Source organism: Tetrao urogallus (genome assembly GCF_951394365.1).
Source record: "Tetrao urogallus genome assembly, chromosome: 1".
NCBI classification, from domain to species: Eukaryota; Metazoa; Chordata; class Aves; order Galliformes; family Phasianidae; genus Tetrao; species Tetrao urogallus.
The window spans coordinates 51,299,922-51,326,488 of NC_136813.1; the positions used below are offsets into that span (position 1 = coordinate 51,299,922).

General features: G+C 36.2%; 1 protein-coding gene across 6 annotated transcripts in view; it reads right to left on the reverse strand.

Moving 5' to 3' along the window:
- Positions 1-26,567, reverse strand: part of DOCK9 (dedicator of cytokinesis 9) — a gene marked incomplete at both ends in the record, with an annotated part of 119,665 nt that overhangs the window by 18,924 nt on the left and 74,174 nt on the right. For 3 of the 6 annotated variants that reach the window (XM_079542524.1, XM_079542523.1, XM_079542525.1), the window contains 11 exons: positions 5,448-5,584; positions 8,009-8,056; positions 9,502-9,568; positions 9,772-9,886; positions 12,943-13,076; positions 13,428-13,548; positions 16,403-16,519; positions 17,130-17,308; positions 18,997-19,108; positions 19,817-19,900; positions 20,607-20,753. In XM_079542524.1, coding sequence (XP_079398650.1) covers positions 5,448-5,584; positions 8,009-8,056; positions 9,502-9,568; positions 9,772-9,886; positions 12,943-13,076; positions 13,428-13,548; positions 16,403-16,519; positions 17,130-17,308; positions 18,997-19,108; positions 19,817-19,900; positions 20,607-20,753 — 1,261 coding nt within the window. Of the gene's footprint in view, positions 1-4,891; positions 4,936-5,447; positions 5,585-8,008; positions 8,057-9,501; positions 9,569-9,771; positions 9,887-12,123; positions 12,298-12,942; positions 13,077-13,427; positions 13,549-16,402; positions 16,520-17,129; positions 17,309-18,996; positions 19,109-19,816; positions 19,901-20,606; positions 20,754-26,567 lie in introns of all 6 variants that reach the window. The other 3 variants (XM_079542522.1, XM_079542527.1, XM_079542526.1) reach the window with 3 other exon arrangements.

Genomic DNA, 26,567 nt, shown 5'->3' on the forward strand with positions numbered 1-26,567 from the left:
TGAAAATATGCACTGGTGATTTAGTGATGTTATAATGATATTGAATTCAATCATTATAAAAATACAGAACACCAAAGGAATACATGCACTTATACGCAGTTGAAGACCTAAGGAAGTAATTATGCTCTGTAGGAATAGCATGCAATAACTCCATGTTTAACCAAAATACTTTATTGACTTTTGTTCTGTAATGCAATCAAATAATTTAAAAAACAGCATGCTTCAGCAATGGTTAAAATACATTGTTTATGATTCCTAACACTGATCTTTCAGAACTGGATTGACAGATGTGATCTGGCTGCTTTACACAAATTTGGTGTGAATCATGTTAAAATATTAGATAGCCCAACATAGACAACTTAGCACTGCTAGAAGTATAACTTGAACTCACTGAGTCTAAGACAAGAAGAGATGAAGTTCTTTTAGGCTGTCACCTAGCCATTTTTTCTGCACCCTTTGCTACCCTACTTAACTATGCAACTGCAGATACTATTGTTTTCCTCTTTCTTTATCCAGACTAAGTAGACCTACCATTAGGTGTAGCTTTAAAAGAAAAGTCACGGTGTTTGTTTTTAAGAACAAAACAATGACGAATGAACTTGAAACAAGCAAATAAAAAAGCTACAAAGTGTAGGAAAAAAGATTGGTAAAACCTGCACTAGTGTATTCTGCACGGAAAGGATCCAGAATAACCATCAGTTTCTACAGATTTACACGTTTTCTGTTAGGAAGTATATCCCTTTTTGCAATATATATGCATATATATATATATGTGTGTGTGTGTGTGTGTGTATGTGATATTCTCCCTGCCTCCACCTCATCCTTTTCCCGTGTTGTTTCTCTACAATTTCAGTTCCATTACCTCTTATAACTCTGTAATGACAGAAAGAAACAATCAGTATTTTGAAGCAAGTTTCTGAACTTGCCAATATTTTCATTTTTGTAAAAGTAATTTTTTCCTTAAATAAATTCAAGAAAAAGTCTTTTTCATAGCAGTCACCTTTAGGTGACTACAGTTTAGGTAGGACTTCAGGTGTCCTACAGTTTCGGTACCATTGAAGATATCAAGAGATGATGACTATTTTGAAAACCCCACTGAGGACAGGAAAAATACTGTTTAAAGAAATATTTTGTTCGCTCTTCCAGATATAAAGAAAGGTTATTATAAATCCTGTGTTCCAGAGTTGTTCCAGTTTTCAGGAAGAGTAAAAAAGACAGGAAGAATAAAAAAGACAACTCTGGTAATTATGGACCTATGAGTCTCACTCCAGTGCCTGCTAAATTCAGAAAACATTATCCTGAAAGCCATTGAAATACACTTGACAGATAATACAGCCATTGGTCTAGGCCAAAAACTGTTCACAAGGAGAAAATCCTGATTAACTACCTTTCCTTTTATAACAAAATCACACATCTAGCTGACCAAGAGAAGCCAGCTGATGTGATTATTTTGGATTTTACAAGAGTTTGCAATACTGTCACAGTATCCTTCTGGACAAAATGTCCAGCATACAGATAGACAAGTACATAATAGGATGGGAGAACAATTGGTTGACAGGTTGGACTCAAACTGCTATAATAAAGTGGGGTTACATCAGGCTGGCAGTCAGCCACAGTGGGGATTCAACACTGCTCCATTTTAGGACCAGTTCTTGTTAATGCTTTAATAAGTGAGCTTAACACAGGAATTGAATGTATACTAAGAAAGCTTGCAGATGATACTAAATTACAAGGAACTGTTGACTCACTCAAGGGTAGAAGGGCCTTGAGAGAGATCTAGATGAAATAGCAGGCTGGGCAATCACCAACTGTATGAAGTTCAACAAGAGCAGTGACAGATTCTCCAACTGGGACAGGAAAATCCTGGATATATGTACAGAACAGGAGATGAGAAGCTGGAGATCAGCTCCACAGAACAGGACCTGAGGATTCAGATCAATGGCAAAATGAATACACGCTGAGTACACATCTGCCCTGGCAGCCAGAAGAGCCAACCACATCCTGAGGGGGTGCATCAGAAACAGCACTGCCAGCCAGATGAGAGAAGGGATTGTCTGGCTCTGCTCTGTGCTGGTGTGGCTTCACTGCAGCGCGCTGGGTGCACTTAGGGGCACATAAGATCCAGCTACTAGAAAGCATCCAGAAAAGAGCTGTGAAGGTGACAAAGGTTCTAGACAGCAAGATGTAGAAGGAAAGGTTGAGGTCTCTTGGTTTGTTCAGCTCGGGGAAAAGAAGACTAAAAAAAGGCTTAACAGAGGCCTACAGCTTCCCCACAAGGGGTTCAGAGGGGAAGACCCAAGGGAATAGCAGAGAGCAGATCAGAGGAGGGTCAGTTTGGTGTTAGGAAAAGGTTCTGCAGCAGAGGGTGGTCAGGCACAGAACTGGTGCCCAGGGCAGTGGTCACACCCCCAAGCTGCTGGAGCAAGGAGCGCCTGGACAGCACCATCAGTGTTCGGATTTTGGGTGGTGCTGTGAGAAGCTGGGAGTTGGGCTTGATAATTATTGTGGGTCCTTTCCAACTCTTGATATTTCACTCTTCTGACCAGAAGCTGCAGCCAATCCACAACATTCCAAACAGTTCAAACTTTTTCTTTCCATTAATAATTTACAATAAACTAGCCTTTGCTTACACTGCATTATTGCAGAAGTTTTGGGCAGGATGCAAACAAAGTAAAATTCAGTTGGGCTTCATTAGAAGACATCTAACATATATGATATGGAGATCTATCTAGACATGCATACGAACATGCATTTAAAACTATCTAAGAACTCTGAAAATAGAATAACCTTTAATGACTGAGCTCAACATTAACTGTAAACTGCCAATACAGCTGAAGGTATATCTCTTCTTATGTACTTTGTATGTCACTGTGTTATACTGAGCTTCCTCCTCTCCTTTAACACAGATGACAGACATACAGATCCATCTTTTTGCTGTTTCTTCTGAGGCTTCAGAAATTTCAATATAAGTCTTATTTTCTTTCACATGTAAGTCACAAAACTACACTGAAATTCCCCAGAGATCTGACATATCACCTATACCATGATATCAGTTCTTTTCCTTGGATTAATAATTAGAAAGGGAGAAATGAAGTTTATAAATTACATTTACAGACAATGTTGTTTCTAAAATCACTATCTTTTGGCACGAGAGCAAGGATTTCCATCATATACATCCTAACTATGTGAGTATATATGTTATCCAAAAGATTTATTAAAGTTCTGAATGCTAGCAGTGTGCCCAGGCGGCCAAGAAGGCCAACAGCAATCTGACTTGTATCAGAAATAGTGTAGCTAGCAGGACGAAGAAGGAGGAAGATGAAGCCAGCTACGGTGAGGTTGCACCTTGAGTACTGTGCTCAGTTTTGAGCCCCTCATTAAAAGACAGTGCAGCACTGGAGCATATCCAGAGAAGGGCAGCAAAGCTGGTGAGGGTCTGGAGCATAAGTCCTATGAGGAGCTGCTGGAGAAACTGAGGGCGTTTAATCTGGAGAAGAGGAGGCTCAGGGAAGACTTCATCTATCATCTATTGCTCTCTGCAATGACATGAAAGGAGGTTGTGGCAAGGTGGGTTGTGGCAAGCCTCTTCTCCCAGGTAACAGTGATAGGCTGTGAGATAACGGTCTCAAGTTGCACCAAGGAAGGTTCATTTTGGAAATTAGAAAGCATTTCTTCTCTGAAAGAGTGGTTAGGTGCTGGAACAGGAGTCACTGTCTCTGGACGTGTTTAAGGAAAGGGCAGAGGTGGTATTTTGGGATGTGGTTTAGTGGAGAATATTGGTGGTAGGTGGACATTGGACTGGATGATCTTAGAGGTCTTTTTCAACTGTAATGACTCTTATGATTCTATTCTATTCTATATAAATAATACAGATGGAGTGACGACAACACAAAACTATAAGTCAGAAAACAAGACACAAAAGATATAAAAATCATTTTAACATTTGACATGGCTTTCATAGCAACATGTTTTCACCTTAAAAAACCATGGTCAATACAAAGTCTAACATCCTTATATTTATTAAACGTACAGCATTAAAAACACTGCTATCACTTAACTGAAAATTAACTGAATGAGACACTGTGATAATTCCTTCAAACTAGTTGGAAAAGAACAGAAAGTTTATTCTTACATAAGCATGCATTTATTAAAATCTTTCAGCTCACTGTCCTTAAAATCACCCAACTTCGTTGAGTTTTGCACATAAAGTCCAGAAGCAATCAGGTGATTTATTTCCCAGAGAATTTTTTTGAATCAATATTCCTATACAGAATATTTTACCATACAGAACATGTAGTTATACAGTGTGAAAGCACTTTTGTGTATCAAAAAACATGTAAAAATTTGTAGAAGCAGAACTGATACAGCATGAATACAGTAGCAGCAGACTGCTTACATGAAAAAATATTTTCCAGAACTATATAGTTTTATGAACTAATTCAAAGAATGTTTTGTATTTAAAATTATATGAAAATGCATTTATAAACAGGGTGGGGTTTTTTTTGTTTTCCACCAAACTGCGTGATAAGTCTTGTGTAATTATGTTGACCGTTGCTTTACGTTACAAATAATGAGCTAAAAGATTTTAAGTATCTGTAGGGGACAGTTAGATATGCTCAGGAAATCAAGAAATGAGTATAGTGTAAGTCAAATAACTGCTTTACTGCACACCATTCTTTTCAGACCCAGTTATCCAGTTTATTCTACTGGATTAGTCAACCAGTTTAATTGCTTTTGAAGCTGAAGATTGCAAAATGGTGCTTCTGAATACTTTACATACAGCATAACTTGCAATTTAAGAGCAGCATATTTAAAAAGATAGGACATAAGCAGATTTAGTTTTCAATACAGCAGTCTTATAGAAGCTGACTTCAACCTGATTAAATCTTACCATTGTCTACAGAAATTCCAAGAATACTTGATATCTTTCTCACACTGAAAACAGAAAAATCACTTCATTATTGGACGCTTTTTGACTTCCAGACAAACTAAATCATGGGCTTCACATTCTCTGTAGAAATTCTAAGAAGCTTATTTCTCCTTAGCAGATGTCAAAACATGGAGATATGGTCGAAGTGTTAATTTTTGTTTTCAGATTAATTGTAAGACTGAGTTGGGGAAAAAAAATGAAGTTTTATGAAGCAAATAGAAAACAACTAAACTCTGTACTCTGTAACTATGTGTCCAACAGAGCAGAAGTGTATGCAGTTGAAAAGAAAAAAAAAAAGTTTTTTAAATATAGTATCGTTAACCACGCTCCATGTTATGGCATCAGCCAGCATTAATTGTTTTATCACAAAGCAGGGAACAGACCATCCATTTTTTCCAGTTATTCGCTCGACCTAGAATAATAAAAGTCATCGAAATGCACTGGTGTGGCTCTGGGACCTGTGTGGTGTTGTGGTACTGGTTGAAGATGATGAATGTTACCATGTCATGAGACTTACTGTGGTTAAAAGTGAGAGAGTTATCCAGGCTGCTCAGCTGCTGCAATCTGGCATGCATCATTCCTGTTCTGTTACGGGAAACAGGCAATGTCTGAGATTTTCGATCATGAACTATGGATCCCAACCCCTCCTGGTTCCTGCAAGATGGGTGAAATGGGATAGAAGCAAAAGTTAGACATGTCAATCAGCAGCAAGACAGGAAGTGTTAGTCAAGCAACTACAAGAAGTTTTATAGAAAGAGTCATAATGCAACCTATTTAATGTTTTACTTACAAAACAGAAATAGGTAGCTTAAAAAAAAAGCATCACAGCAAATGCTTTCCTAAAAATCTCAAAGCACAACAGCAAAAGCACACGAGTAGTTGCTCTGAAAATGCTAGATTTACTTCAGAGCTCTTGCGCACGTAAATATTTGAGAATACAAAGATTCCAAAGATATTTGGAACCCAAAACCTTATATAAAATTTTTAGAAAAAAAGCTAGAAAAAGACACATGGTGGTAAAATTAGAAAGCATACATGCAACAGGGAAGAGTAGGAATTAACTGAAGTATTATTGTGGACGTCTTACCCAAGCAGGAAGGGAGAAGAGCCATACACTTTGTTAAACTTGCAGCAATCAAGTGAAGAGAACAGAAAGGTGATCTGTGTTAGCAATCAGTACAGACTAAATTCCTATTGTGTACCACCACCAGAGCTAATGAAAAATGACAACCAGTGCCTGAATATTTCCCTGTTCCTTTTCGTTCTGTGTCCTTTGTGTATTTTAAGAGTATGTGCAAAGTATGTCATATACTTTAGTGTAACAACATGAAAGACTAGAAAGCTACATTAATTGGGGAAATTCAATACTTCTGCAGAACACAAATGACTTCTATAGCTTAAGTCTTTTTTTAGCATAACATGCACTACACAAACTAAGCGATCAGTAAAAAAAGGAAGGAGGGTAGTTCTTTTCTAAAAACTAGTCAAAGGAATTAAACTTTTTTTTGGTTGGTTGGTTTTGATGTTTGTTTCTTTATATATTTTTCAATAATTTTATCATTTTTTTATGAAAAGCCTAAAATTACAAGCTTCTGTAAATCCAGAGTTTATTAGAGCACAAAGGTTAAAAATCAAAGCCTTAGCAAAGACAGATTTGTTTTGGTTGCTGATTATTATTCATCTTTTTGAAGTTGTGTAAACATGGGTGAGATCTTTTCCTGAAAAAATTCCAGGAAGGTAGTCATGTTTGTTGTTTGTAGAAACACACTCACATACCACTGAACTTAAAACAAAAAGCTAAACATCTTACCATCCAAGCTCTGCAATTTCTCTCCCACCAAGCTCAAGAGGACCAGTATTTGAACTCTACAAATTTAGTTATAACAGGACCACCGTGTATACCACAGTGTGAAGCCCAGACAGTTTACTACATTTTACTCCATTAAAAAAAATACTTTGTATGAAAGAACACACTAATGCAAATATATTCAAATACTTGAGTACAAGGGCTGCTCCAAAAGTAATGCCTCCCATTTTATGATGTTAGCCCACATCAGAGACACACGGTGTTTGCACGGCAGCTGAGGCTGAACTTTCCCACCAGTGTTCCATTACACGCTGTGACTGTGTGACAGATGGCAACAGAGGGGCAGTCGGACAGAATGACATCCGACATGGAAGCATGTATGAAGCAAAGGGGTGTCACTGAATTCCTCCATGCAGAGAAAATGGCAGCCACTGACATTCATTGGTGCTTGCTGAACATTTCTAGAGATCAAACAGTGGATGTGAGTACACTGAGGCAGTGGTGATGAGTTTCAGCAGTGGACAGTGGGTCACCTGCACTGGTGCAGATTTTTATGAGTGAAGCACGCAAGCTCTTGTGCACTGCTGGTGAAAAGGCACAGCTAATGGCGGTGACTGTGTTGAAAAATAGTGTTTTGTAGCTGAGAATTTACTCTACCAAACAGTGCTTTTGTGCTTTTTGTATCTATTGTTGTTTTCATGAAATAAATAGGAGGCATTACTTTGAAACAAGTACATACTATATACATATTTCTGAGATTTTCTCTTAAACAGCAGCCAGTGGGAGCCATACAGGTACCCAGAAGTACCTAGAAGAACTGAAAAACAGCAGAGTAGAAATGTCTACTACTCACCTTTCACTGAAGACACTTTATTAAATTTCTATAACATTTCAACTGACATGGTTTTATGGCCAAGTGAATAAATCAAATATTAAAATGATAAAACTTCTTCCCAAAAGACATTACTTCTAGGAAAAAACTCTTCGGTAAAAAGACAGTAGGAAGGGTGGGTGAATTGCAAAGTAATTTATAATAAACACAGCACACAACATTCTGTATCCTATCTAGAAGTGTGGTATCTGCTTCAGAATTGTTAATATAATAACCACTTACTTCAAATTGTTATGTATAACTTTACAACAACATTTCTACTCCCATATAATGTATTTGTAGCAGAGTTCTGCGCCCATTATTACTTTTAGTGGATACAGGACTGTACAGGCTATTATTCTGAGTAGACAATACAGTAACATTTAATTCCACACAGTACCTGGCTATGTATCGTTTTCCCATGTACTGGAACTGATGCAAGCACACTCTACAGAGAACACATAAAAAGTCAGAAAAATAACACAAAAATCCTTTATAAATTTATGTTCATTGGAATTACTCAACTTTTTTTTTTTCTTGTTTAACTTTAAACTCTTATGCCATGAAACTTTATCTGTCCAACCCTTAAAATTAGTTTTCAGTCCCCAGCCAAGAATAACTGATTCAGAACCTCTGAAATTAATCAGGAATGGTTGCTGTTTTAGTTAAATCAGGATTAGTATAAAAAGACCACATCAATCTCAACATTTCTGCATCAAAACATCTAGTATGAGTCTTGCAACGACAAGCTAGGAGTCAAATAATGAAAAAGCAGAGCACATTAGAAAATTATTAACACCAAGTTCAAATGTTACGTCACAAAATCATAGAATGGTTGAGGTTGGAAGGGACATTTAAAGGCCATCTGGTCTACTTTCTGTGCAGATGTGGCACTGGGGGACATCACTTGCATCATTTGATCTTAAGGGTCTTTTCTAACCTAAATTCTATGATGGGAATTTTATTTTGTTCTGTATTCCTTAAACTGATACTGTGATGGTAATCTGAGATTACTGATCAGATCAAAAACTAATTCTACCTTGCCCTTAAACAAGAGGCCATTAAGGGAAAAACATTGTTCACTCATTTCATACAGTTTATACCCCATGCTTCAGTCTACTACCTGTGCTCATTTACCTGCCCAGTTCTGTTTTCAGTACAATCAATATAACGCCATCTGTACTCAGTGGCTGAATTAAAACACTATTTGTAACATATTTCTAAAATGAACTTTGAGTATCACATTACATAACAATTAATTACCGATATTACAGTGACTGAGTCTGTAACAACTGAAATGAAGAAAAACAGATCAATGAAACAACAAGACATGCAGAAAAGCTTCTGTGTTGCACTACTTCCAGTCAACAGCACCATCCTTGTTTTTTACTTATCAGTCAGTTCTCGTGAATAAACAATACTACATGTGAATAGGCTGAAACGTAGCAGCTAATAAGAAATAATAGATTCATCATATATTTTGTTTCCAAGAGGAAAGCTAGGAAGGCAATTAATTTCCCTTTGTTTCCAAAGTCATTTGATTCAAATGATTTTCATACGCAGCCACATCATTCCACAAGTTTGCATTACAAGATGCATTTGAATGCAGGTCAACAAGACAGTCCATTCCACTTGCACGAGAAATGAAATTCTGAATACTACTTACAGTTTAAGAACCTTCTGAGGTCATTTCTGCATAGCCTAATTCCAGAAACTGTTATGGAGTTGGACAGACATGCAATTGTGCACATCAAGTTAAGGATTTCTAATCAAGACTTACTGTGATATTGCTTTTCAAACAATAAAGAGTAACGCATACATTTATGTCCATGCTCAAGATTTTAACAGCACAGTGAAATGTATGATTTTATGATAAACTAAAAAAAATCTTACTCTGTAATTGTGAAGAAGTCCATGAGTTCAGATTTCGTAGCCTTGTTCCAATAAGTAAACAATGCATCTAGGAAAATGAAAAATATGAAAAACAAGACAAAGGCAGTAAGCACAAAAAAGCATTAAGTGGAGAGTTAGAAAGCTGTTCTTGGTTTTCAGATAATTAGGATCTCAATAAAAATGGCTTGTGAGGTTACAAAAGATATTAAGTCATGCGCATAAATCCAATCCATCATTACATATTTTTTAAAAATAGGTGGAATTACCTACCTTCTGACATACTTCTCAAGATATGAAGGAAACACATAAGCAGACTCTTGATCTCTGCTTGGTCAAGTTTGTCATATCGAACTACAGAACTTCCCAAAGTGCTGCTCTGTTGGTTCTGAAAAGAAAATAAACAGTTTGGCTGAAAGTTTCCTAAACTGATAATAAACTAAAATGTTTTAAATTGCCTTATTAATTCCTGAAACAGAAAAAGGATCTCAGAACGGAGACAAAAATGTTTTATGTAGAGATAGGCCTCTAAAACACATACAGTACACAGAAGCATAGAAATCAAACCTCTTTACTTTTGTTTATTTTCATTTCCTTCTTTGCACAAATTTTCTCCCAAGGAGGACGAATAAGAGAAGTTACCTAACAGTGACTGCAAACTGAGGCTTGCCCTCTTTGCTTAGTGTAAATACTTTAAAAATTACACGTTGTTAGGCAACACATACATCCTCCTTTGCTTTTGAAGATTTTACATAGAACTGCAGGCAGAACTGACTCCACACAATTCTACTGGAAAGCGAAGAATCCCAAGGGAAACATACAGGTATGGAAATAATGTGCATTCTGCATCTACTGATAAATAATCTGCCTTTGCCTTAAAAAACAAAGAAACAAACAAAAAAACCCTTTCCTCCCTTTGTAAAGACCCTACACTTGTGAGAAGCCAATCTACAATACTCATTACTGAAGGAAATCCCAAAATCTGTCCAAAAAGAAAAAACAAACTAACAAAAAAAAAAAACCAACGTGACAGCTTGACAACTTTCAAAATTTACTGCATAAACGGCTACAAAAAGAAAAAAAGTAGAACTGAGAATATAGAAAGAGAGCTTTAGGCAATGACCTATTTGTAAAACAATCATTTTTACACAATCAAGTGTTATAAAATCCTCAGTATGAAGCTGAATGTTCATTTAAAGGATATATTCCACCTTCTTCATTGCCAATTCCTCCCTTCCAATATGAGGCTACTTATCCTAATGAAAGATGAACCAGTCATTTAAACTATTTTCTGGAGAGTTAATGTTCTGATATAATTGATCTGTGCAACAGTTTCTACATAGAAGCCTGATAACGTTGGACTCATTAACTTTTTAAGTACACATACCAGCATAAGAGGTAATCCTTTATATCAACATTAGAAAAACAAAAACAAAAATAAAAACATAGACTTGTGGGAGAGCACTTAGTTTCTCAAACTGAGTTCTAATACCTCAAGGGCAGAATAGTCCTTCCAGGAACACTCCTCACTGAAAGCAAGAGAAATGCTAATCCATGACACTTTGCACAGGCATCAATTGACTACTGAATGTTGACTACTGATGTTCCATGTTCCTAAAACAATCGATGCAGTCTCTCACATACTAGCCATTGCATGCAGTGAAACCACATGATGTTATAATAATACTAGAAATAAATTACTTCAGTTTAGAAGGAAGTAGACACCTGCATAAACCTGAACACTCCTGATTCTAAAGGTCCACAAATTGCTCACTTTAAATAAAGACAGAATCTCTAGTGAATAAGGAAGTACTACTGTATCGTTATATGCAAACCGAAACGGAGCAGGCAATTAATGGGTGACAGAACAGAAACTGGTTTTTGAGTTTTCTACAATTTTGATACTGTTTAGAGATAGAACTCCCTCTAAAAGTTGAAAACGTACACAGTTAAAACAAGTTTTGTTTAAAATGATCTCAGTAGCATACAAAGAAAGGCCATATTAAAATAGAAATAGTTTCTAGCAAATTCTTTTTCTACAAGGCTAGTTCTACAGGTTATTCTGAATGAAAATTAAGATGAAACCAAGCAATGAGCAAAAATTTGAAAATACATGCAATGAACAGCTGATCTAACAGAAACTTTGGAAAGCAATGACTAAGAAGCCAGAATTAAGTATTCTTCATGCAAAAAATTAACAGCAAAACATGAACTCTCTATTACCTAAATTGGCAGATCAGAGTAGAATTTTCAAAGGATTTTGACTCCTTTGAAAACCCTTTTAGAGAAAACAGTGCATGTTAGTAATTAACAACATAAAAACTAAGTAATGAATGACAGTATTGCCATTTTAGCAACAGCAGGTGTCCAAGGCGTTTCTGTCAAAGAATGTCAAAGAAAACATATTTATATTAAGAAATATATGACTCAGATTCTGCTAATAGGTAAACTGATGGATAGTTCTGACTTAACTAAATTACATAAATGGACTATTACAGGTTTGGTACGTGGTTGTTTTGCATGTATTTGCCTTGAGATTCAACTGTTGCAAAAGAAGTGGCAAAACTATTGATCACACGCACTTCACTCAGAAGCTTAACTATACCAAGCACAAAAACCAAATACTTCTTGTAACTGAAGGGAGAAAGCAGCATGCATAATTTTCTCTGGCAAAACTGGAATTGTCAGAAGCGAAAAATCCATAGTAACACGGTTTTTCTTTGCAGGGTGAGAATTTTCTTCTTCTCCTCCATTAGGACGCATAGCATGAGCAGAGTGCCTTCTGAGAAGCTTCTCTCTCTGCCACACGAAGGCATGTCAGGGTCAAGGGAAAAAGTTATCGTGTTGTGACATGCACAACAAGATCTAAGAAAATGAAACGTGATCAGCATAAATACAAGCTCTATAAAGACATGACTGAATAACTCACAGCTACCAGAACCAAAACTTCTACTTTGTAACAGGTTCCAAGTGAAATGCTTTAGAAAAATCAAACTAATATAAGTCACTTAAGAGAATTCACAGTAATTGATTTTAAAAATGCTTGTATTACATATATTGTGTGTTGAACAGATAGAGTGATGACCTCCACAAAATCTCGCATAACCAGAGTTCAGTTCTCACAGGCAACATTTAATGCTCTTAACCTCATACCCTTATCTAAAGGGAAAAAAACAAGTGCTTGCTCGTGTTTCTAAATTGAAAACCAGATTGCATTTTCTGCAGAACAGCTTAATAAAAACACTGTTAGAAGAGCTCATACGACATGCGTTTCTCAAAAGAAGAAGATAAAATAAAAACTTCTGAAAACGCTGCTCTGAAGTTATTCTTGAAAGCCCAGTCCCAGCAGAGATAACAAAAGTTAACTTGAAATTTCAGGAGTACACTTCAGTGGGTATTTTTGTTGTTGTTGTTTCTGAGGGGTTTTTTTGTTTGCTTGTTTACCTTGTCAAGAGAATTGCTTTTGTCACTGTGTCTTTCAGGAAGACTGTTTCCTGAGTCTGTACTTATAAGAGAGCCTCTTGAGTCAGCATTCCTCACACAATTAATATTCGGAGTTGAAGTGGTATATGGAGAAGCTAAACAAAACAAAATGTAAAAATCTCAAACAATGCATATACTGTAAAAAGTCACTCTACAGACCAACCTCTAAGCCCCCCCTATATATATATATATATATATATATGTATGTATGTATTTCTTAAGAATCATAGAATCATAGAATCACCAAGGTTGGAAAAGACCTAAAAGATCATCCAGTCCAACCGTTCACCTATTCCCAATAGCTCCCAAAAAATAGGAATTTGTCTTCTTAAAAAATAGGGCAATTACTACTAGTAACAAAAGAAAAGTTCTTCCTTTTTCAGTTTTTGTTTTGTTTTGTTTTGTTTTTTTGTTTTTTTTTTTTGTTTTTTTTTTTAAGTGCTTACCAATGCCAGAGATAACACCAAACAGATCTTTAGGAAGGTTATTATCCAATGTGTTTACTGCTTTTTGTGGTGTTACCAGCTGATTTGCAGTCGGCAAATTTAGCCCATCATCCTTTCCACTCTGCTTGGAAAAAAAAAAAGGAATAAAGGAAGATATGATTATTGTTTTCCAACATTATGGGTATAGTTAGTAATACATACTTTATTTTCTAATGCAGGGTTTACTATATAGAATGACAGAATCATTACAGCTAGAAAAGACCTCTAAGATCACCTAGTCCAACTGTCAATGCATCATCACCATTCCCACTAAACCATGTTACCTGTGTTCCACATCTCCACGTGTTGTGAACACCTCCAGGGATGGTGACTTCACCACTTCCCTTGGGCAGCCTGTTCCAATGCCTCACCACTCTTTCAGAGAAGAAATGCTTTCTAATATTCAAACTGAACCTCCTCAGGCACAACTTGAGGCCATTACCTCACAGCCTATCAGTGTGATCTGGGAGAAGAGGCCAACCCCCCACCTCACCACAACCTCCTTTCATTTCACTGCAGAGAGCAATAAGGTCTACCCTGAGCCTTCTCCAGACCGAACACCCCCAGTTTCCTCAGCTGCTCCTCATAAGACTTGAGCTTCAGACCCTCACCAGCTTTGCTGTCCTTCTCTGGACACACTCCAGTGCTGCACTGTCCTTCTTGCAATGACGGACCCAAAACTGAGCACAGTTCTCTAAGTGCAGCCTCACCAGTGCCAAGAACAGGGAAATGACCACCTTCCTGCTGCTGCTGACTGCTCTATTTCTGATACAAGCCAGGAAAACATTGGCCTTCTTGGCCACTTGGGTACACTGCTGGTTCTCGCTTAGCTGTCAACTAACACCTCCAGATCCTTTTCCTCTGCACATCTTTCCTGCCACTCTACGCCAATCCTGTAGCATTGCCTGTAGTCACTGTGACCAAAGTAGAGGACCCATCACTTGTTCTAGTTGAACCTCATATAAATGGACTCAGACCATTACTCCAGCCTGTCCAGATCCTTCTGTAGGGCCTTCCTTACCTAACGCTGATCAATACTTTCTCCCAGCTCAAGACCTTCGCTGATACCAAGGTCAGGCTGACAGGATGCCACATGGATGCCACATTCACTAGCCTCCAGTTGTCTGGATCCTCTCCGGTTGATGAGGACTGTTGATAAATGACCCAAAGGGGCTTGGCCAGCTCTCTCTCAGTACCCTCATGGGGATCCTATTCAGCCCACACACTTGATGGAATAGCAGGCTGCTGTTTCCTCTCCAATTATGGAGGGTTTATTCTGCTCTCTATCCCTGACTTCCAGTTCAGGGACATGTTTACTCTGTGGATAACTGTTCTGACTACTAAAGACAGAAGCAAAGAAGGTTTTAAGAACCTCAGCCTTTTCCTCATCCTTGGTGGTAATGTCCCTAGTTGCATCCAATAAAGAATGGACATCTTCCTTGCCCCTTCTTTTGTTGTTCATTAATTTGTAAAAGCACTTTTTTTTTTTTTTTTTTTTAAATCTTTCACAATGGCAGATTAAGCCCCTGCTGAGCTTTTGCATTTCTTATGTTCTCTCTGCATATCCTAGTAACATCCATGTACTGTTCTAGAGTTGTCTGCCACTTCATCCAATGATAGTAAACTCTCTTTTTCCTGGAGTCTTAGCAAAAACTGTTCAGCAGGCTGGTCTTCTCCTACACTGGCTTGTTTTAACACCACATGGGGACGGCCTTCCACTGTGTGTTCTTGAAGAATGTCGAGCTTTTGTGGCACCCTTTCCCCTTCAGGACTAACTCCCAAGGGATTCTCCCAGCCCATTCTGAAGCTCAAAGTCTGCCCTCTGGAAATCCAAGGCAGCAGTTTTGCTGACTTCCCTCCTAACTTCACCAGTAACAGAGAAATCAATTATTTCTTGGTCACTATGTCCAAGTCAGCTTCCGACCACCATGACTCTCACCATTCCTTCTCTGCTTGTAAATAGTAGGCCTAATGTAAATTAGTAGGCCTAATAGTAGGCCCTACTAGGCCTAACCCTAGTAGGCTGTGTCAGGAAGTTATCTTTCGCCCACTCCAGGAACTTCCTGGAATATATTTCTTTCTTACTTAATTTCTATTATCTATGCTCAAAAAGCATGGAATGATAGGTTCAGATACTTCCACAAGTCTGAGATAGCCTCTAACTTAAAAGATCTCAGCAAATACTGGAAAAAATGAGTATTCCACTGTAATACAGACAATTTCAAAAGACCTAGACTATTTTTATTTTAAACACCCAATTTTTTGTGTTGTTGGAAAGGCACTGTAAGTTTCTTTCTCTTTCTTAAACTGGCAAATGGTACTCAGCAAAATACAGAAAAAATAAAAATAAACTCTTTAATTATTAAATCTCAGAGTCAATAATTGTGTACAACAATAGCATTTCAATATACTCCTTTTTAGTTTTGGGTTTTTTTCTTTGGTTGGCTTTTTTTTTCGTTTGTTTTTGACACTTCAACAACACTACTCCTTCAACTTTTGTTAGAGCAGACAAAAAGACGCACGAGGTCTAATCCCGTGCGGTCTATAGTTGTTAATAGAATGATAGAAACATACACGAGAGATACAGAAATAGTAAGATGCTATATAATATTAAAATCAAATGACACTAGAAACATACTGTGTTAGTTTGACATTCTACAAAAACCTTCACAGGTTCAACTGAAGAGCAAGTTATGATGCATTTATTGAACGTAGCCAACTATGATGTCAGGCATAACTTAGCTGGACCAGAGGAAAGGCAATCAAAATCATAAAACGTAACTAAAAATTTTAATCTAGTATAAAGGACAGAAAACAAACTCCAAGAATTCTGAAATTTATGGAACTTTTTCTGAAAGTATGTATTATTTTATATACATGTCAGCAAGAAATTATGATGAAAATAATCAGAATATCAAATAGAAATGGTCACTCACATTACTGGAAGGATTAACAGGAAACGGAGACACATCTTTAACATTGATTCGTTGGACATTTTCTATAAGCAATCCAAAGAGTGGCAAGTACATAGTGGCTATTCGTGCTTGATGGACCTAAAAACAGTTTGAAAAGAACATTTAATAAATATTTATTAAGCCAGAGTTCACACTTAGAACTTCCTGAGTGGAAAAGTAATGGTCATCTCTGTATTCACTATAATTTTATCAACACATTTTATTTATTGTTTCAATATAACACAGAAAAAACCTACAGTAATATGATTTCAGCTAAGACTAACCAAGTAATCTTACGACAGCTTTATAAACTCATGACAGCATTTTTCTTATGCTCACTTTACCAGTAGTAGATGATGTATAGACAGCTGTCAAGTATTAAGAGTAGCACTTAATGAAATTAAGAGCTTTAAAAATAGTCGTTATATGTCTAAATGTAATGGTTACCAAAATATATCAAAAATAGCTATCAAAATATAATAAATAAATGTAATTATTCTAAAGAGATGCCTTGTGGTCCTCTTCGGTAAAAGTAATGGGGCCTGCAAATTGTTTTTCCTACAATCACCACACATTTTCATCACAGATGCAGTCTGAACTCAAACAACATGGCTGCAAATTAATAGGTTTTGTGAAAGAAGAAAAAATTCTCTGAAAGTGTGCACACAGTATTTATCATTTTGTACCACTAACACAGAAATATACTTACCCTGGAAGCATATCTATCATCAAAAGAATGCTTTATCATCAAATTCTTGAGCACACTAATGGCAATCTGACGCACTTCTCTGAACTCTTGCAATGCATTTCCCACCTCCCTTAGAAGCAGCCCCACTAAGAAGTGATTCTTACAGAACTCATCTGTTAATGAATAATCCAGCTGAAGGTCTGAAAATAAAGCAGAAATTCCATGTAAGGGATGGTATAATTTAAATAATATATCAATTAACCTGAGGCTGAACACAAAAGTTATTGACAAATTAATGTTCAGACATTTGTATATATCATAAATATTCACATACACCCAGTTAACCACGTAATTATGCATTAAACAACTGCAATTTATATTCAATCAGTAGAAAATAGAGAAGTATAAGCATATGGAAAAAAAATATATATATACACATATATTTAAATTATGTATTCTTAAAGTACTGTCCAATATGCAAGATCTTCCTTCTAAGCTTATCATGACCAGTGCCTTATAGCTACATATTCAACTTAGATCTACATTTGTTCACTGAAAAGGCACCCAGGGCATAAAGGCTATGAATATCCTATTCTTCAGGAATTTCTCCGTGGGGTAGAAGAAGAATTTAGATTTTATTCTGCAGTTCAGTCCCAAGTTACTAAGCTTCTAAGGCTACAAGCCAAACATGGATTAAATAGTTTGAGATTTCTGTATTGCAGTTTTGACTTCCTTCTTCATTATCTATCTTCCAAAAACATTGATTATGAATATAGACGATAAAGCCTGCTAACATCTGTGATCTTAGTTAATTCATGTTTTCTAAGAAAATAATCCCCCAAATTTGCTGCGGATACTAAAAGCGTAAAAGACAACACGTGCCTCATACATTTTAACAAACAATTTGTTCTCAGTTTACATAGAAGAACATGAAAATATTTAAATAAATTAGCTTAGAAATATGTAAATTAGAAGTGCAATAATATAGTAGGCATTTTTTTCCAATTTCAATCAGAAGTACTACATTTTCCAAAAATATTTACATATTTAGTGTCGACTGCAACAGAATTGGGATTAAAGAACATTTTATTGAAGAACTTTTTCATTCAAATCATTACAATGCAATTTTATACCACAAAGTATTTAATATCTGTTAGTAACTATAAATGCACACTAAGTCACATATAGAGATAAGTATATATTATATAGACATATAGACACATACAGAAAACCAACAAAGCAGATCTGACAGAGTAAAGTCAAACTGCTAGACTTTAGAAGTATTTTATGAAATCAAACAACCCATCTATTTTACGCAGTAAATAGAGAACGTAAGAGAAACTCTCCCAGTATAGGAATCATGAAATCAGAAAGCACAGGCTTTCTACAGTCCTTCTTAAAATGCACACAAGAACCATTCACATCACCCGAGAGCTCTTTTGCTTGGGATACCAAAACAGGGCCAGAAAGATTTCAAATAAAGGTCTTTTATTCTGGCCAAAATCCTAGATCACCAGGGAACAGATTTTACATAATCTTTTACTGTGTATTCAGAACTACTATTTTCTCTAGTCTTGCTGCTCCATTAGGAATGAAAGAAAAAAGTCAAAGACAAACACAAGCTCTGTGCTGCTGTCTAGCTCTTACTCCCAAATCTTGCTCTATTACTTTGCTAAAAATTTAATTACTACTCAAAACTTAACATCAGAACGGGAGAGACAAGAGTTAAAAACATACTTTATCATATCTTTTAATGAGTAGGTGCTTTGTATAGATTATTCTACCTAAACTATTCTCTCAGTTTAAAGGAAGAGATTAAAACTTTAGGCTTCCATTTAAAGTAGTGACATCTAAGAAACACAACATACATGTCTTTAAAAGAATTTACCTTGGTATCTCTGAACTCTGCCTTTTCCAAATGGCATTGGTAGATTCAAAGGTATGTAGTGCTCATGATTACAAACTACACGGAGAAATTCAAATTTGAATTCAAAAAGTGTCTGCAAAAATAAAGTATAAATTAAACAACTGATGCAGTAATTTGATTAAGATTATAAAATTAGCTTTCTTACACGAGAGTGATTTCTCGCAATCTTCTAGTGCAAGGAATTAGAGACCTGCAAATGTTCTGTAGCTCATCAAAATGTACTTTCAGAACAATTCATACTTGACAGTTGGGTACGTTCTAATTACATCCTACTATGTCCAAATTTACTTGGACATATAGCATATTATAACATATTACACGCTGATTTAAGAGAAGTTTGATTTCGCAGAAGAAATCCTTTGTACCACTGGTACATGTTCTTCCCACTACAGGAAACTGATAGAAACTTATCAGAAATCAAAGATCACATCAAATGCTTCCAACTTCAGCGTTTTGCATTCATGCTAAAAATTCCTGCTTAGTGTTGCCCACTCTCTTCTCCCTTTTTCTAGAGGGCAGTACATATTCTAGAGTAGTATACATGCTCTACGGTGGTCAAGTTGTAGCTGGAAATGGGAATCAAAATTCGAAAAAATGATTCCATGGAAAAAGAAAATCATATAGGCATAGCGTAGAAATTTCTAAGAAACATGCTTAAATGTAGCTAGACATAAATCTACACGCTTAAATGTAGCTAGACATAAATCTAAAGCCTTAATGTAGGACTCTACCCATATGCAACAAGCAACTCTTAAAACTATTTTGTTTGAAAGCAGAATACCTTTGGATCTCCTGGTGCAAAGCAGCTGATGTAATTATTGATTTGCTTGAAAACAAAACCTCTATCCATAAAAGTAAAACACCTCTGGGGAAAAAAAAAGCAAACAAAAAGCAAACAAGATAGAAATGATTAAATGTTGCTTCAGTATCCACTTACTATATTTTTGTATTTTACTAGTTAATTTTCCGAACACACTATTGATATTTCAGTCAGTTTGCATGTAAAAAAACAAAACAAACTAAGTACATATATACACAGACACATACCAAATTTTTCTTAGAATTCAGAATGTAAACAAATTAAAAATAAAAGAGCTGTTAGAAGATAAGAAATCTATCTTGGCATAAACAAAAATGACATGGCACTAGCAGCTTTATCTATCATTTTATTTCCCATCCTTTTTTCTTCCTCATAGTTTTTATTGGTTGAAAAAAGAAAGACACTGTAAACCAGTCCGTATAAAATATGTGTAAATAAAACATAACCCAGTGCATGAAGATTTTGTTGGATTAGAGAGTAACAAGGTGATATCTGAATGGGGAAAACAGAACAAGAAATAAAATTTTGATAAAATACAAACTCATTAAAATCAAACTTCTGAACAGATAGCTGTTTCAATATAGAAGGCAAATCATACTTCAGTGCATTTTAGCCTGACTGTGGAATTAAACTTCAAAAGCATTATGCACACTCAGTTCTATGAAAGTTGACTTTAAAATTCTTTAAACTCCATGGTGAAACAGTAGTATAGAAAAAGGAAACACAAAACCCAAGACACTCATGCACCTACTTTTATGAAGGCAGCAAGGCTATGGTTTGCATTTTTTGAAGCCTCTGGATTGTCTCTGTACTTCTGAGTAATGTGTGGCATTAACATATTGACAACGGTTTCAACTGCATGATGGAAGGAAGCTGAAAACCTCTGGTTTCGTAACAACTAGTAAAAAAAATTCAGACATGCACTTAATATGGCTTATAATGATAAAATACATCAGAAAACTTATTTAAGGCAAGATAAAAAAATACCTGACAAGGAAGGAAGAATGAAAGTTTGAAATTTTTTTTTTTTGGTCATTATAATTTAAAAGAACATTTTCATTAAATTCAAGATCTTCCTGAGCCATTTTAAACTGAGGGGGGAAAAAAGTTCACTTGGTTCAATGAAAATATTGTGTTATTAAAAATTCAAACAAGCAAATCTTTTCTGTTTGATGGAAAAACCATATGCATACAAGTTTGTAAGCGTTAAGTATTAATATTGTTCTATACTAAAATACTTCTGATAAAAGAAGCTAAGAATACATGGGAATCTCAGAGTTTTGCCTGTTTTCCTTTCCAAAGCAGTACCAGCTTACTCATGCATAGTAGTTGCATTTTAAGACTCCCTTTTCTGTCATGAAAAAGATTTTGCTGTTCTGCAACTATATTTTTTGTAACTCCTGCAGACTTCAGCCACTATGAAAATTTTCATTCGTGATTTTTTTCTTCCTCCTTCTCATCAGTCACTTCAAATCTCAGCTCTCCAAGCTTCAGCATCTTACTCCCTACGTTTCTAAGTTTCCGCTCAGAATTGTTTTCCCTTGCTTTTAAGTTTTTTAGCTTCAGTTGGCTTACCAGATTTCTTCTACATTCATGATCTACTTGTTCCTGGTGACTGTGCACATTATCTTTATCAATTATTTTATCAACTGGTATTGCTCATTGAGTTCTCTTCAGCATTTTGCTACTGTCTTTTTTTTCACCACATCTTATAGTCTTCACTCAACTGCATTTTGTCTAAAGGCTCTTAATGACTGGTGGGGTGGGGCTGAAGGAGAAGCTGGCTTAGACAATAACTGTTTTAACTGTACAGTCACTCTGCCTTTTCTTTATGAAAACTGTCAAATAAACATATCCAAGTGCTTTGAATACTTTGTTACTTGTATACTTTTTTGAACTAAACTGAAAGTGACACTCCTAGGCAGAACAAGATATGATTAAAGAACAAGAACTACATAAATCAACAATTATACAATTTGCTCTTTGTGTCTGAACTGTGCTCCAAAGTCTCTGGTTCTATCTTTTTGAAAAATTAGGTTGCTAAATGTTAAGGCTGAAAAGATCCCTGTATAAATATCAACAGCATTCATGAATGATATAACATTTACAAATTAAATATTTCCAGTGGTAGGTATGCTAGTCAATCGATATTTTTGTAAGTCAGCTTTTACTGGACAGTATTTCTTTTTAAATATCACAAAAATCTTGCTATAGAAATAATTTTGCTACACCTGTAAGTGCAGCATTTTATCCAATCTCCTAAGCAGGAAATACCAGAATAGGTTCTGTTTGTTAGTTTATCCAATAGGATAGAAAAAAAAGCTAGTAAAATAATGTTTGGTATTTTGAGGAGCTTTAAAACAAGAAGTGATGTCTGGAAATGAGAATACTTGCAAACAAGAGGTGAGCTCTGTTCTTTTTCTTTCACATCACAGAGAAGATGAAAGTGAGGTTAGTTCTTAAAAGATGTGAAATTTTTTTAACATCCAATGTGGAGTAAATGACAAAAATCCACTATGAAGTTCACTCCAGCAGGTTTTTTTTTTTAGCAATGAACCTTATTTCATAGTACTGCAGGTGAGGAATGAGAAAGAACAGTGGATGCCCCTCCCTGTAGGCATTCAAGGCCAGGCTGGATGTGGCTCTGGGCAGCCTGGTCTGGTGGTTGGTGACCCTGCACATAGCAGAAAAGTTGAAACTAGATGATCATTATGGTCTTTTTCAACCCAGGCCATTTTATGATTCTATGATTGATTCTATGATTCTACGAACAGCAGTTCAGAGCAGTATATAGGAGTGCACTAGAATCTAAAAAGTGCATGTTAAGAGAATTTGTTCCTATTGAAGTGTTGAACTTGAATTTAAGTTGGGGCAATCCCAGATATGTCTGCAGACTTGGAGAAGTCATTGAGAGCAGCCCTGTGGAGAACAACTTGGGAGCAGTGGCGTACTTGCAGCCTGGAAGGCCAACAGTATCCTGGGCTGCATCAAAAGAAGGGTGGCCAGCAGGGCCAAAGGGAGGTGGTTGTCCCTCTTTACTCTGCCCTTGTGAGCTCCACTGTTATCTGGGCCTGAGAACCACAGCACAAGAAAAATGTGGAGCTGCTGGAGCGGGTCCAGAAAAGGTCCACAAAGATGATCATAGGGCTGGAGCATCTCTCCTACGAAAAACGTCTTATGAAGTTGAGCTTGTTTAGCTTGGAGAAGAGAAGGTTCCAAGGAGATCTCATTGTGACCTTCCGGTATTTAAAGAGAGCTTATAAACGGGAGGGAGATCAACTTCTTACATTATCAGGTAGAGATAGGACAACTGAAATGGTTTTAAACAAATGGAGAGAAATAGATTAAATATTTCATTATGAGGGTGGTGAGGCACAGGAACCAACCCAATTGCCTAGTGTGCAGCAACCCTGCCCATGGCCAGGGAGCTGGAACTTCATGATTTCTTAAGCCTTCCAAGCCATTCTGTGATTCTGTGATACAGAATAGAAACAACCTGAATCTAAATGAAGTTCAATAGTAAACTGGTACAGCAAGGATAGTAAACAAATATAAAATGGAAAAATATTTTCCAGTATCAAGTTTAGTTAGTTTGTTTTAAATTAAGTATGATTACTATACACTTCTACAGCAATGTCTAAAAGTCCTAATTAAAAAATATAGCAACATTTTGGTAGTTTCAGTGTTATATATGAAAATCTCTATAGCAGTCTCTATAGCACCATCTTAGATTTACATCTATAGAACCTACTAAAATCTATGAAATCACTGTGCTTCTTTATAGAATGAAGATTCTTAAAAAGTGAAAAGTGCCATCAGTACTTGGATTGCATTTTTGTGGTCTACCTAATTCTTTCTGGCAATGTGGAATCATAAATAAAATGAATCAGCAGTCAGTACTTTGAAAATTCATGTTTTCTCATGAGCAATATTTGCTCAGTCTGCCTTATTTATGATCATGCTGTACCAAGTAATCAAATCTACGTATCTATGGCATCTGTTGCTGACATACTGTTCCTTTACCAATTTGTTTTCCCCAAAATGAAAATCTTGTTAAATTGGATTTGTTCCTTAGATGCATGTGCTGGTGCTCTCCAAATATAATTTGTTTGTAGGATCACATGGGTCAGTAAAGGTTCATCAGCTTTGAGCAGATGAGTCACTTGTGGAAGAAATAAATAATAATAAAACTTTTAGTAATGTGAACTCTCATCAATGGTAGCCATGGCAGCTCACCATGTAAGAGATGCAGATTAATGGAGAGAATACTAAAACTACAGACATTGGTCCAGTCGTTCTGAGAAGTGAGTTGCATTTCTTTTCTATTTGTTTACACAGATTCCTCCTTTAAAAAAGATTATATTCTACCATACTTATTTTATCTACCATCTGATTTCAATTTAAAAATATAATCATTCTTGAAAGAAATTTGTAATTAAATTAAGGGAATGGGTTTGCATGAGAACAAGTTAGTGGTTTCTCTGTAGCTTTTTTCAAACCAGTGTGCTGTTGCCAAACTTGTGAAGATTTGTGTAGGTCTGTTGGCATCAGGAAAAATTATATAAATTCTGTTTAGTACACTATGTCATTGTTTTTCCAGAATATTATGTACCAAACCCAGCATATGTCCTCTAGATAAACAAGCTTCACACGTCATGTTTCAAAAAGCTTTCCCAGCTACACCACATTATATAATTAGAAAAATCACATCTGCTCCAAGTTGAATATAAAAAGTACTGACAGGATTGCCAGGTAAGTAACCCCTGAAAAAACTTGCATTTTTCATTTCATTTTTTATGCAAGTGGGAAGACTAGAAGGATAATGTTCACCTTTGTATGGAAAAAATTTGTTTGGCTAAAGCTCTGTTAGAGTTGAAGTTGGCCAACAGTGTGGGAGACCATAAAAAAAGATTGTTTGTTTTTTTTTTTTTAGAATAAAAAAACATGAACAGAAGGAGGACCAGAGAGAACACTGGTCTGTTACTTGATGAGAATGGTCACTTTTTAAGCAGGGACACAGAGCTAACTGATGTCATTGTGAGACCTCTCAACTATTTTCCAGCAGTCTTGCAAATCCGGAGAGGTCCCAGTTGACTGGAAGCTGGCAAATGCTGTTCCAATTTTCAAGAAAGGGAAGATGATCCTAGTAATTATAGGCCTGTCAGTCTCACTTCAGTGTCTGATAAAATTATGGAGAAAATTACTCTGGGAGTTCTTGAAAAACACCTGAAGAACAGTGCAGTCACTGGTCACAGCCAACACGAGTTCGTGAGAGGCAAGTCCTGTTTAACAAGTTAAAGTTCATTTTATGACAAAGTCATGCATTTAGTTGATTAAGGGAAGCCAGTTGATGTTACCTTTTGGATTTCAGATATTGTTTCTCACAGTATCCTTCTGGAAAAACTGTCCAGCATACAGATAGACAAAAACATATTAAGATGAATGAGCAATTGGCTGATGGGCCCAGTTAAGAGTAAATGAGTTTGCTTCAGGCTGGTGGCCAGACACTAGTAGGGTTCCCCAGAGCTCCATTTTAGGGCCAGCTCTCTTTAACATTTTCATAAATTACTTGGATGTGGGCATTCTGAACAAGTTTGATGACGATAATAAATTGGGAGGAGCTGCCGACTCTGCTGAGAATGGAGATGCCTTCCAGAGAGATCTAGAGAAATTAAAGAGCTGGGCAATCACAAACCACATGAGGTTTAACAAGAGCAAGTGCTGGATTCTGCACCTGGGAAGGAACAGCCCTAGCTATACACAGAGATATGGTGGATGCAACACTGGAGAGAGCAGTGCTGCTGAAAGGGATCTGGGAGTCATTATTGACAGCAAGTGTGCCTAGACAGCCAGGAAGGACAAGTGTATGCTGGGATGCATCAAGTATGGATTGCTAGCAGGTAGAGCAAAGTGACTGTCCCAAGTGCTGGAGTTCATGAAGCATTTGGACATTGCTCTCAGACATTTGATCTAATTTTTGAGTGGTCCTGTGCAGAGCTGGGAGTTGGACTCTGTGACTCCATGAGTCCCTTCCAACTCGGAATATTCTATGATTCTATGATTTTATTTCCAATATCATCTTTTAAATTATACAATTCTAATTCAATACCAGACATCTCTGGAAATTTTCAACATCAAATAAAACGAATGTTTTCTGCTTTATCAATTGTTCATTTCCATTTAATTTATTAATTAAATAATATAATTAATTTAAGTAATTATAAACTCAAAATACACTGCCATGAAATAAGAAATACCTAATTCAAAGAATGAACTGAGGTAAAAACTCTTTCCTGAAGGAACATCAAATCAGTAAAAGAAATCTAAATCTGTAGATTCTGCTGTCTCTGAACAGATATCACTGAAGCAGAAAAAAAGAAGAATTATCTGACTAATTTGCTCACTTTGTTTAAATTAACAGCATTTTTGTTGACTAGTAGTTGATAATTTGTCTTTTCGCTAGAAATTGTTAGGAATTTCCTAACAACTGATCAGTTAACACATGAGCAAGAAGTCTGATATCTTAAATCCAGAAGGATTCACTACACTACGTGCATAGAAGCCCTCTTGTGCATATATTTGTATTTTTAAAAATCCTAAACAAGATACTTGTCATAGTTCCCTAGAGAGTTTATTTGAAGCCAGTGATAAAGGCTTACTCTGTCAATACGTAGCACTAGCACCACCTAAATGCCTTGTTTCACTACCCAGC